This window comes from Puma concolor, chromosome C1 (genome assembly GCF_028749965.1).
Source record: "Puma concolor isolate L17-30 chromosome C1, mPumCon1.1.hap2, whole genome shotgun sequence".
NCBI classification, from domain to species: Eukaryota; Metazoa; Chordata; class Mammalia; order Carnivora; family Felidae; genus Puma; species Puma concolor.
The window spans coordinates 14,734,039-14,745,878 of NC_141674.1; the positions used below are offsets into that span (position 1 = coordinate 14,734,039).

General features: G+C 51.7%; 1 protein-coding gene across 1 annotated transcript; it reads left to right on the forward strand.

Annotated features, from left to right (window-relative positions):
* The first annotated feature begins 4,714 nt into the window (after positions 1 to 4,714).
* UBXN10 (UBX domain protein 10) lies at positions 4,715 to 6,305 on the forward strand. The gene has a single exon (XM_025912698.2). The coding sequence runs from the start codon at positions 5,021 to 5,023 to the stop codon at positions 5,867 to 5,869; it is 849 nt and encodes a 282-aa protein (XP_025768483.1). The 5' UTR covers positions 4,715 to 5,020; the 3' UTR covers positions 5,870 to 6,305.
* Positions 6,306 to 11,840: the final 5,535 nt, after the last annotated feature.

The following is an 11,840-nucleotide window of genomic DNA, read 5'->3' on the forward strand; positions in this document are numbered from 1 at the left end:
CTGAAGGAATTGCACTGAGGACACACAAGGCAGACAAGTGGCCCAACTCAACAGGTGCCCTAAAAGCAGCCACGGAGTTTCTAGGGCTCCCAGGAATCAGTCCAGCAGCTTCTCCCCAACCGGGGTCACACAGAGAGGGTGGGGGCCTGCCCCGAAGCCAGCAGGCAGAACGCTGTCCTGCCCGGCGCCCGCAGGCCAAGGGTCACCTCCCCCAGGAGAGGAGCCAGGAGGCCCCCCAACCGCGCGACCTTGCCGCCCAACCGGAAGCACGTGGCCCCCTCCGGCGCGGTTGCCGGGGAGACGCCGGCTGTTTACCAGCGGGACGTGGCCAGGCGACCGTGGCTAATGAACCAGCGGCGAGGTGAGCGTGCCCGCGCCCGGCGACGAGGCAGGCCTCCCCGGCCCCGACCCTGCGGCGACCCGGCGGCGCCCTCGGGGGAACAGGACGGGCCCCGGGGGGAAGCGGGGGGAAGCGGCGACTCCCGGGACCAAGCCAGCCCGGCCCAGCTCACCGTTGCTGGAATGGGACAACTCCTGGGAAAGCGCGGGCCGTGCCCTCCTGGCTGGGCAGTACGGACGGGGACGCAGACCCACAGGGACACACGGAGAGACCGGAACCAGATCAGAGCCTCCCCCAGACCCAAGGCACCTCTCACTTTCTAGACGTTCTTGCTTCCTTGCCCCTCCCCCAAATGCCTGCTTCTGCCGTTCCAGTTTGTTTTCTTCTAGAGCTGCCAGTACTTGGAAATAATTGAGCTCTCCTCCTCCACCTACCCCCTCCCCACACTGCTGTTGCAACCATCGCCACTGCCTTTTCCAAACCTTTGATCACTTGGTGGCTTGTGGTCCAGTTTCTCCACTCCCCCTTTTAAACAAGGCACTGTGCGTGGGACGGTCCATTCTGATCATTTCGTCAGGGGTAGAAGTGGAAATAGTACCAGAGTTTTGTCCTGCTCAGGCCAACCCCTGTCTCCTGTTAGTTCTTCTGAGCACTTTCATCCTGCAAGTCCCGCCAGGGAGGGCTGGGGGTTGGCAGGGGATACTATTAACTGATAAACATTTTTAAAAGACCAATTCAAATGTATGCATCCTTGATGGGTATCAGCAGATGGTATGTGGGTGGTTATATTTTATTGCCTTTACTGTGGGTTTCGATTTGGGTTGTGAGTGATAGGAGGTGGTCTGACCCTGTGATGCGAGGCCGGCTCCCTTGGAAAGCAGGAATATGGCCTCCGCCTTTCCCATCACACGTTCTTTGTTTCCCGTTGATTTGGCGATTAGTCTCAAGGAATGGGCGCCTGCTCTTTGGCAATTCCCTGGAAACAGTTATCAGTGTTTGTTTTCCTGACTCCTCGCTGGCCTCTGGGGCGCAGCTATTCTGTTTAAGTAAACAGGCCCCTTGCCTATTCAGCTGGCAGCTTGACGGATGCCTACGCCTAGATCTTGTCAAATCACTTTGTGGTTGAGAATCTGCCAGGACTAGAGGTGGGGAAAGGAGCTGAGCAGGCGTAATGACGGGGGCTGCACAAACCTTCCTGGACCGAGGGGGGTGGGCAGAGCCCGGGACTATGGCACAAAGTGTGGGAACAAAGGCAAGGTTGGACCAGGTCCCCAAACACCTGTTTCCCCCACTTTCCTTCTCCATGGGGTAGATGCTGGGGAGAGTTGGTGTTCCCTCCATGTAACAGATGGTCCCTGCACTCGGGAGGAGGCAGTGGGTTATGAAAGCAGGTTCGATGGAACGGTTTTACCTGAAGGAGGTGTTAGTCTCTAAATAACCATGAGTGGGCTTATAGGAATTAGTCATAATTGAGGTTTTTCTCTGAGATAGCTCGCAGTCATGTTATCTTATGACCAGGGTGTCTTGAATATGACACCCCCCCCCCCGAACATGGATAATTATATAGTACCAAAAGGTATAGAAAGTGCATGCACATACTGTTAAAAATAATCCAGCAAGGAGCCTGGGAGAACACATGACTTTTCCTCATCAAAGTTGTTAAGGAAGAGGTTTCTAAGTTACCAAACTTACTGACAGTTAAACCTTCCCGAGGCATGTGTGGGAGTGAGAAGCCAAGTCTGTGATAATTCTGTAGAAGCTGTGGCAAATTAATAGCCACTCCTCGAGGGGGGAGGGTGGGCCGAGAAGGGGAGTTGGTTCCTCGCTGGAGTTTATCTCGGGCAGAACAGTTGGACAGTTATGACCCCCTCTGTCATCCTGAGTTCAAGGGCAGAGCTGCTTAATTGCAAGGGAAAGACTTCAGAACTAAGCGAATGGGTGGGGGGTGGGGGGGGGGTGGAGGGAGGGACCACACACGCTTCACAGTTGATCAGAAAATAGATTAAATTAACAAGGAGATGGGCAGACTTTTTTGGTGCCGGGGAGAAGGTTCCTGAACTCCCGGCAGCCAGATTGGGTGTGAAAACCTAGCTAGAAGTGTGGAGAGACCCAGTCTGTGGATAGACTAGAACAAACACAGAGGCCTTTACATTAAGAGAGAGAGGGCAGATTTTGAACTGAGTAGAGCTTCAGGAATATACAGGAAGACTGTGTTTTGTCTGGTTTTGGTTTTGCCGGAGAGGGAGAGGATTCTTTCTAAAATTTGGCAATATTGGTAACATGCACAGAACGGTAACGTTAGAATGGAAAACTGCGGGGCGGGCATTGCATCGTTCAGGATCGTGTGACGAAGGTAGCTCTGAGTGAGTTTGAGCTAAGGATGCAATTAGAGTGTGGAATCAGAAGGCATGTATTAGAAAGGCATTATTTTGCATTTTTGAGGCAAGTTCATAGGCAGCAGCTCATTGAAATCAACCTTCCAGTATTTCTGGGCGGTGGGCGGGGCGGGTGTGGGTTCCATGATCTGCCCAGTGGGTTAGAGGTGACTAGGAGTAGAACCACCAAGGGCCCCCTGGGGAAAAAGCTCTGAAGCAACAGGTAAGGCATTTGGACCTAAAATAAGAGAAAGCACTGGACAGACAGAAAACCAAAAACACAAGCAAAAGAACCTTCCCACCTAGTAAGCCTTTACCGTGCATACGCCAAGCCCGGTGCCTACAGCCGTGGTTACATTATCTCATATTACTGTCATCGTGTTGTAGATAAAGGGACTGATGTTAGAGGTATTTACACAATGTCTTCAAACTCAGATGGCGAATTCTATAGATTAGAAAGAGATGTATCGGAAAGGGAGAATGTCTGTCCCCTGGCTACACAGCTAACTCTGCAGAGCCTGAAATAGAACCCAGGTCTTACTGTACCAGGTCCTGTGTCCTTTGCATCCAAACACGTTGCTTCTTGGGGACCGTGAGGCCCTGGGCAGTTACCGGACGGTCTTTAGAGGGTGGAGAGAGACCTGGTCAGCCTGTGGGCACAGAACAGCAGTGTGGTTGGTGGTGGTCAGGATTCGGAGGGAGGAGGGGAGTCTGAGACATCCAAGTGTCCTGGGAAGGATGTAACCAGGTGGTGGTAACTGTGTTAATGAAGGGGCCGCCAAGATGGTGAGGAAGGACACCTGACCTGGCAATTCGGGCCCGCACACAGAAATGCCCGTGCCTCTGGGGAACCCACCTTCTGTGTGGTTTTGCTAAGCACTCACGAGCACCCCTAGCGGGAGACCCAGACACTGAGGCCCTCAAAGTGTTACAAGGTAGCTAGGAAGACAGAAGGCGAAGCCTGGTCCTCCAGAACAGGACCAGGTGTCACAAGACCTGGGTTCTATTTCAGGCTCTGCTTTGTGACCCTAGGGCAATTGCTCTGCCTTTCTGGCTCATGCACCTGTAGAATTTGCAAGTGCCCAGAGTCCCCTGGGGAGTTGGTCTAGGACAGGGCTTGGTAAATGATGGCCCACGAGCCAGATCTGGCCCGCTGCCTGTTTTTGTGTGGCTCACGAGCCGAGACTAGGTTTTATACTTTGAAGTGATTGAAAAAACTAAACCAAGAAGAATATCCTGTGCCCCATGAAAATTATATGAAATTCTAAGTTCAGCGTCCATAAATGAAGTTTTATGGGAACAGAGCCACGCCCATTCATTTACATCCTCTCTGTGGTGGCTGTCCCACTAAGAGGGCAGATTTGCATAGTTGTGACAGACCCTATGGTGGGCAACACTGAAAATATTGGCTGTTTGGACATTTACAGAAAAGGTTTGCTGACCTCTGGTCTAGAACCCACGTACCTCCCTGTGAATTCTAGCCAATGGGTGGATCAGCAAGGTGGGGAGGTTCGGGGGCAGGGGGTGCTGGGGGTGGGTGCGTGGGAGCACTGTTCTTCCTTTTCCCTCCCCTCTCCCTCCCCACCTGGTGACAAAGTGAGGGCAGTGGAGGGAGGATTTTTTTTTACATTGATTTGTGCACAGCCACCTGGCAAGGTTGAAAGAAAAGGCAAGAGGAAGGAAACTGAAGTAAGGTCAAGCTGTGGGTAGACAGGAAAAAAGTCAGGACTACGGGAGCAAGGGGAAACGGGTCAGTGGCTAAAATGGCAAGGTTGAGTCATTGGAACACAGATCACGTGGCCCCCAAAGCCAAAAACATTTCCCAAACAAGTTAGCCAGCCCTGCTGTAGATTGTGACATGACCTGTTGCTTCTCATCAGTCTGGTCTCTCAGCTTAAAGTCCACACCCCACCCCCCAACCCCATAAGAATAAGAATTCGTCTCCCACCCTAGTTACCATCTAGTGCACACTTGTTTATTTTCTTCACGGCAACTATTACTCATTGAAAATATCTATTTACTTGTAGGCTCAACACCTGTCTTCCGTCACTCTTGGTTCACTGATGGTTTTTTTTCCAAGTAATTGAAATGAATGAATGAATGAATGACTGAATTGCAGCCAGTGCCCCTCTTCCCATGCCAGAAATCCAGAGGGAAGCAGCTAACTCCCAGCCAGTTGGCACTAATTCTGGCACCCGGGGGAAGGGGGTGGTGGTGTGAATGGCTTGGATCGGGGAGCCCCAGGAAGTTTCATCCACGGCTTCTCTTTTCTTTTCTCCTGCTTCCTTAGGGGTCTTGAGAAGCAATGGCCACGGAAGCCCCGGTGAACATAACTCCCCCTGAACGCAACGCTGTTGGCCGCACAGCAGCTGACAGCTTCATCTGGCAGCCAGACTCCATAAACATGCACCTCACCAGGCCCAAATCCGCCAAGGGACGGACGCGGCCGAGTCGGCACAAACCGCAGGACGCGGCGCTGTGCTCTCACCGCGCGCCGGCTTCTCTGCCTCCAGCCATTCGCTGTGAGTCGCCAAGCAGCCAGAAGCCAGGAGCCTGTGCACCCAGATCTCCAAGCCCGGGAGCTCCCGATGAGATCCCTGAGCTGCTGCAACAGGTGCCCCTGGCGGCTTCCTCTTCCCTCAATAAATACCCAGTCCTTCCTTCCATCCACAGGAAGACGCTGGAGGAGGGGGCCATGGAGACTGTCGCTCGAAAGGCCAGCTCCCTGCAGCTGAGCAACACCCAGGCTCTGTACCGAAAGGAGGAGACCGGCACTGTGAAGACAAGTGAAGAAGGTCCCAGAGCTCCATCTTGTTCCCCAGAGAGGAAAGCCATTGGCCGAGCCAGGAGACAGGCCTCCTCCAGGGCTGGAGACCTGAAGGAGCCATCAGAAGGGGAGCCACGGCTGCTGCTTGCGGTCAGGTTGCCGTCGGGCCGAAGGTTCGTTCGCTATTTCCGGCCAACTGATGACTTATCCAGCGTTGTGGCCGTGGCTGAACACGAGGACCAGGCTGCCTACCACCACTGCAGCATTGAAACGATGGAGGTGCCCCGGAGACGTTTCTCTGACCTCACCAAGTCTCTGCAGGAGTGCAGGATCCCCCACAAGTCGGTGCTGGGCATCTCACAGGAAGAAGGGGAGGAGTGGCCCTGAGCCCACAGCCACCCAGCTGGGGCCCTGGGGCTCTGAGTAACGGGCACGCTTGGGTGCTGTGACCTCCCAGGCAGCTCGGTTCCAAGTGCCACGTGAACCTGCTGCCGCTGTGATCGTTGGGGCTCCCTCTCCACGGCATCTCCTTTGGAAGCAGCGAAATTTGTACATGCACCCGGGGCACTGAGAAGGTTCTCCTCCAGTTCTTCAATCCTTCCCACCCCTGGAGTGAACCGGCAGGTTGCCAGGGACGTTCCTGAAACTGCTGTGACCAGGCCTCCTCCTCCCCAGAGTTCTGGGTCCTTTCAGGAGCACCTGCCTGCCTTCCCAACGAACCCTCCCTCTCTTGAAGCCAGTGGTTTGCCTTTCTGTATTTGATGCAGGATTAAACACTTCCCAGAGAGGCTTCTAGTCTGGTAAATAACCAGGGCTCAGGAAATGTCGAACTGGCATTTGTATTTCTTGCAAGCATCTTTAAGAAACTGGCAGTTGATGCTATCTTAGAAGCAGCAACTGTGCTGGGATCGGGTGGCTAGAGTTTCTTGGGGATTACTGTTTGTGTGATGTGGCTTCAGAGGAAAGACTTGCTAATACAAATCCCCCAACACATCGGCATTTCTGAAATAGTCTTGGAGCTAGAAAGTAAATTGCGTCCACAACCATGGATTAGCTCAGTAGCTACTTTTAAATAGAGACTAAGTAGGTTTGCAAATATTGGTAACTACTCTATGTATGCAAAACTCTTCCCAAACAGAAAGGCCAGTGTAATCTGATTGCCCTTTCAGATTTCCCTTTCTGATTTCCCTTTTTGTCACTCGCGGAATCTTTTGTTTTTAAATCATATAAATCTACAAGTCTGTGCATGTTTGCGCTGAAGGCCCCCTTGGCTTATCTGGGTGTGGATACAGATTTTTATCTCCCGGGTGTCTCATCTACTTCAAACATGGAGACTCCCTAGAGCGAGGACAGCGGTGCCCCTGTTCTGTGATCTGGTAACCTCCAGGGGACAAGGGTGCCTCAGGCGGGTGTCACTGTATTGCACCTGTTCCGAGAGACCACGTGCCTAAGGGTCTGTCTGATTGGCATGAAGTGCATCTGAATGCCTCAGCCCGTAGCTGTGCTCTAGAGCATAGAGTGTTGGTTTTCCAACTCTCAAGTGGTAACGCGGACAATTTGCCAAAGTTCTCTTGTATTGGGAGCTTAGCGAGACTTCCACCTCTCATCTGGATCCTCTTTACGGCCAAATCACCCTTCAGAGCAGGGAAACATGTCCCTCAAGAGCTCAGCCATCATGAAGCCCCGAGTACTGATGTGCTCCCTCTGCTCCTGGGTCCACAGAGAAGGCAGGAGTTCTAGAAGCATATCAGTGTTTCGGCCTCAGCAACAAGTGCATCTTGTGCCTAGATAAGGAACGTGGCTGGATTCGTTACTTCCAGCAAATCGCTACTCAGCCACGGAGATTAGCACCAACGCCGTTTCCTCTCAAGAAGGCTCGCCTTGTCCTAACTGCATCCCACACCACCCAGATCACCGGAGAGTGGGTTATTTCTGAACACGGGGTAAAATTTCCCAATCCCGTCTCGGCTGCAAAGGTCAGCTGGGGCTTTCAGGGCCTTGGGCAGGCCCACGCAACTGGTCCCCTCTCCCAATCACCGACCGTGGCAGAAGGGACTGGCGGCTCAAGCCTGGTAATCACAGTACAGGAAAGTACGGGACTTTCACCTCCCACCCAGGACTCAGGCACATATCTGCCTCTGATCTAGGAGGCTGGGAGAAGAGCCTCCCACAAAATCACACCTACTCTGTGTGTAAGAATAAAATCCCACCCACCTGGGACTCGGTAATTTCTCCAGGCAGGAAATCTTTGGAAAACTTCAGTGAGACGGAGCATGCTCGAGGGAGTTAGAATCTTCTGCACTTAGGGGTGTGCTGCTATTTAGCTAGAATTTGGGGGTGGCAAAAACAAAGTGGAAGGCATGAAACAGAAATATTTTAGGGTATTTTAGGACATGTGAATAAAGCTAGATCTGAGACACCTTAATCAACTTTTTTTTTTTTTTTTGGATGAAAGGCTACAATAAAAATCGATTTGTGTGAAACTGAGTCAGCAGAGAAGCGTATCTTCTGTTTTAGCACAGGACTTGGGCTACCACGCTCTAGTGGACAGAGGGGTTCGTTAACCTGAGCTTCTTGGGAAACGACTGGGTTCCGCTGTGAAATCCAAGTCCTCATCCCCAGGCACCCTGGGTGCCCACCCTTCCTGTAGCCTTTCCTTTCCGTTTATATGATCTAGCACTAAGCTTTGTATGAGAAGTCTTCCTGAACTTCTCCTGCAAATCATTCCAAGTACTCTCCTCTTGAGGCTGGCAAGAGCAGACACTGTATCAGAATTTCAGAGTGGTGGTTCTGCCGATGGCACTGCCACTTGGGCACCCTGGCCTAGTGGGCTAAACTGGGTCCAGCGCCCTACTTCTGGTGGCTTGGCACTTTGGGTGACCACTTTGTGGTCACAGACCTCACTCATTGGTTTAACCAGTGGTCACTGAGGACCTACCTTGTGCCAACCCTTGGGTGACAGGCATTAGGTGCCCTATCAAGAGAGCATTGGCAAGGAAATGTGGAACGGCCTCTGACTCTCAACTCCAGCCCAACCCGGCTGAAGTTGCTGGCTGTTAGCTTTCCCCGTGAAAGACCCTGGAGTGAGGACCAGACCAGTTGTTGCTGTCTCCTTGCCACCTCGTGGAAGTGCAAAGGGAGGTCCTCCCCACCTTTCTGGTGATGGCACCAGCAAGTCTGGTCATCAGGGACATGAACTTTGCATAGGACAAAGCTTCAGGGCCAGTTTTCCCAGCGTTTCTCCTGATGTAGTCCAAGAGGTAAATCAGTCCTGGCAGCAGAAGGAACAGCAGGAGAAATCAGTGACTCATCATTTAGAGTCCAAAAAATTTTCACCAACAGATGGCAGGTGGTTTTAACACAACAGTCCTTGCCCTGAAAGTACCTGGGGATCTGGCCAACAGCCGGCAAGCCAGGGAAGTCCTGATGAAGAGATATGTACATGAGCATGACTACGGGCCGGCAGTCACCCCAGAGATCCCACACAAAACACTCCACAAAAAGGTTGACACCAGCCTTGTGGTTTCCATTTCAATGAAAAACCGTGACGTCTAAGCATAAATCACTATCCCCGCCATGCGGTACAGAAGTGGGCATTCCAGGAACTAAGCTCTGCTTTCATCCGTGCTCTTGCCACGATCTCCAGTGGGTTTCTGGAGTCAAATGAAGCCATGCTGCCCAAGAGGCAAAAAAAAGTTCCCGTTTCCAGTTTTTTTAAGGTCTTCACAAGAAGTTAAGATAAAAAGAGGCACAGCTTCCCATAGTTTGAGGTGTGTTTTAGATGAGTGTTTTAGATGGCAAGGTGATCCACGTTCCTACCTTTTAAACAGAACTGCGAAGAAAACTAGATGATTTTACTTTGTTCGGAGTCCGTCTGAGAAGCAGACAGGAACATCTGTTTCCGTAGTCTACTGAGCAGTACCCCGCCAGGAAGTGAAAAGTTTGGAGCCCGTTCACCCTCGCCCCGAGCCTGAACTAACCCAAACCCAGCGAAGGTCAGAGGCCACCGCGGAGGAGTTGACAGAATCCAAGCGGAGCCGACTTCGGGTGACTCACTAACACGCAAGACGGCAACTCACATTATAAAAATAAAATTGGGTGTTTTGTTTTGCGTCTACACTGGTGATGTGACATTTTCCTTTCCCGATTAGGGCAGTTTCTGGCAGCCCCTTCTGACGTCCGTCTGTGTTCCTCTACCTTCAAACCATAGAGGAAGCAGCGGTGCTCCTGAACAATTTATGTGGAAGATCAAGTCTCTGGAGATATTTTTGGATGCACTTGAATCCTATCCGAGGAGGTTGAACAACAGATGAGACATGCCGGCGGGTGCAGTCAAGCAAGCCTGGCTCCAAAGGTCTGCTGTGCTCTGGGGAGCACTGTGGCTCTGTGTTAGGAGCAGACTGCAGGGGCTAGGGTGGAAGAGGGGACACGATCTATGGCCATGGACAGGCACCAGGGGAGAGATGATGTTGACTTGGGCCAGAACAGTAGCCACAGATGTCACCAGAGGTGTCAGATTCTGGACACATAGCAGTTAAGGGGGGAGAAAAGGGCAAGACAGTTTGGCAGGTTGGGATTTACCCAAGTGGATGTCACTTGACCACCTCACCACTGTGGATTGTTCCTGCAAAAAAAAAAAAAAAAAAAAAAAAAAACCAAGCAAACAAACATGTCAGCAACAAACACATGACGGGCAGGGATAAATCCTGACCAGTGGCAATGTCCATAGGAAGGAAGTGCATGAACGCTTTGGGATAAAATGTACAGAGAATCCCAAAGCCATTAATTGCTTTAATTGAGACGGGGGGCAACGAAAAATGTCACTATTTCACTTAATGCGTAGGTTCAACAAAATCAGTTCATTACCATCTGACCCTCAGGACCTGATTACTGACCAAGGTTACTTAAGAAATCCTTGCGGGGCGCCTGGGTGGCTCAGTCGGTTAAGCATCCGACTTCAGCTCAGGTCACGATCTCACAGTCCGGGAGTTCGAGCCCCGCGTCGAGCTCTGGGCTGACGGCTCAGAGCCTGGAGCCTGTTTCCGATTCTGTGTCTCCCTCTCTCTCTGCCCCTCCCCCGTTCATGCTCTGTCTCTCTCTGTCTCAAAAATAAATAAACGTTAAAAAAAAAAAAAAAAAGAAAAGAAATCCTTGCTCCAGGGGCACCTGGGTGGCTCAGTCGGTTGGGCAACTGACTTCAGCTCAGTTCATGATCTTACACTCCGTGAGTTTGAGCCCCGCGTTGGGCTCTGTGCTGACGGCTCGGAGCCTGGAGTCTGCTTCGGATTCGGTGTCTCCGCTCTCTCTCTACCCCTTCCCTGCTCATGCTCTGAGTCTCTCTATCTGTCAATAATAAATAAACGTTTAAAAAAAAAAAAAGGAAAGAAATCCTTGCTCCAGTTAACAGATTGTTCATATGCCCCTTCTCCCTTTCTGCTGCCTCGATTCCGTTCATTCAAATCCAGCAGCTGATTGGGGATGCATCTTTTCTTAGGAGGGCAAATAAAACCACTGTCCTTTGACCTAATTAACAAAGCTTCCCAATTTCATGAGTTTCACGCCCCCCCTGTTCTTTACAACAAGAAGATCTGTGCGGCGGGGCCTTGGTCCTCTCTATGACCGGCTGAGAACTGCACCTTCTGACATCTGCCCCCTTAACAGAGAGGTAGGGGTCACGACTCTGCTCTGATGGACACCCCGGGTCGGCTCAAGTCCCAGCCCCTGTCGACCAGAGTGGTCGGCCACCTGCAGACAAACTGTGGGAGAGTGGTGGTAACTTTCGTTCTCCCAACTGGGAGGTTCAGCCTGGGAATCACCTGCCGCCCCCATTCCAGCCCTGTCCCCAGCCTTGGGGTGCTACAGGGTCAGCCTAGCCCAGACTTATGGGAACCCTGACTCAGAGCCTCTGGATCTAGACTCTACAGAGCGTTTATTAGTTTCCCCAATCCGGCCTGGGCCTTGTTTCTTCTTCTTCTTTTTTAATGTGTGCTCTTTAAACTTATTTATTTATTTTGAGAGAGACAGAGAATACAAGTGGGGGAGGGCCAGAGAGAGAGGGAAAGAGACAGAGAATCCCAAGCAGGCTCTGCACTGACAGCACAGAGCCCAATACGGGGCTCGAACTCATGAACCGTGAGATCATGATCTGTGCCAAAGTCCGACGCTCAACCCATTGAGCCACCCGGGGCCCAGCCTTGCTCTTTGCCTTCTTAACGGAGTTCCCCTCAGGCCCTCATCTCATTCAAGTCATCTGTGACAGTTTCACTCAACAAATACATATTAAGAACCTCTATGCCAGGTACCTGTTAGGTCTATCAATGAACAGAGCAGACCAAAAATCCCTGCCCTTAGGGAGGTT

Excerpts from the sequence above, each read along its gene's own strand:
- UBXN10 (XM_025912698.2), top strand. The coding sequence starts at position 5,021 with ATGGCCACGGAAGCCCCGGTGAACATAACTCCCCCTGAACGCAACGCT.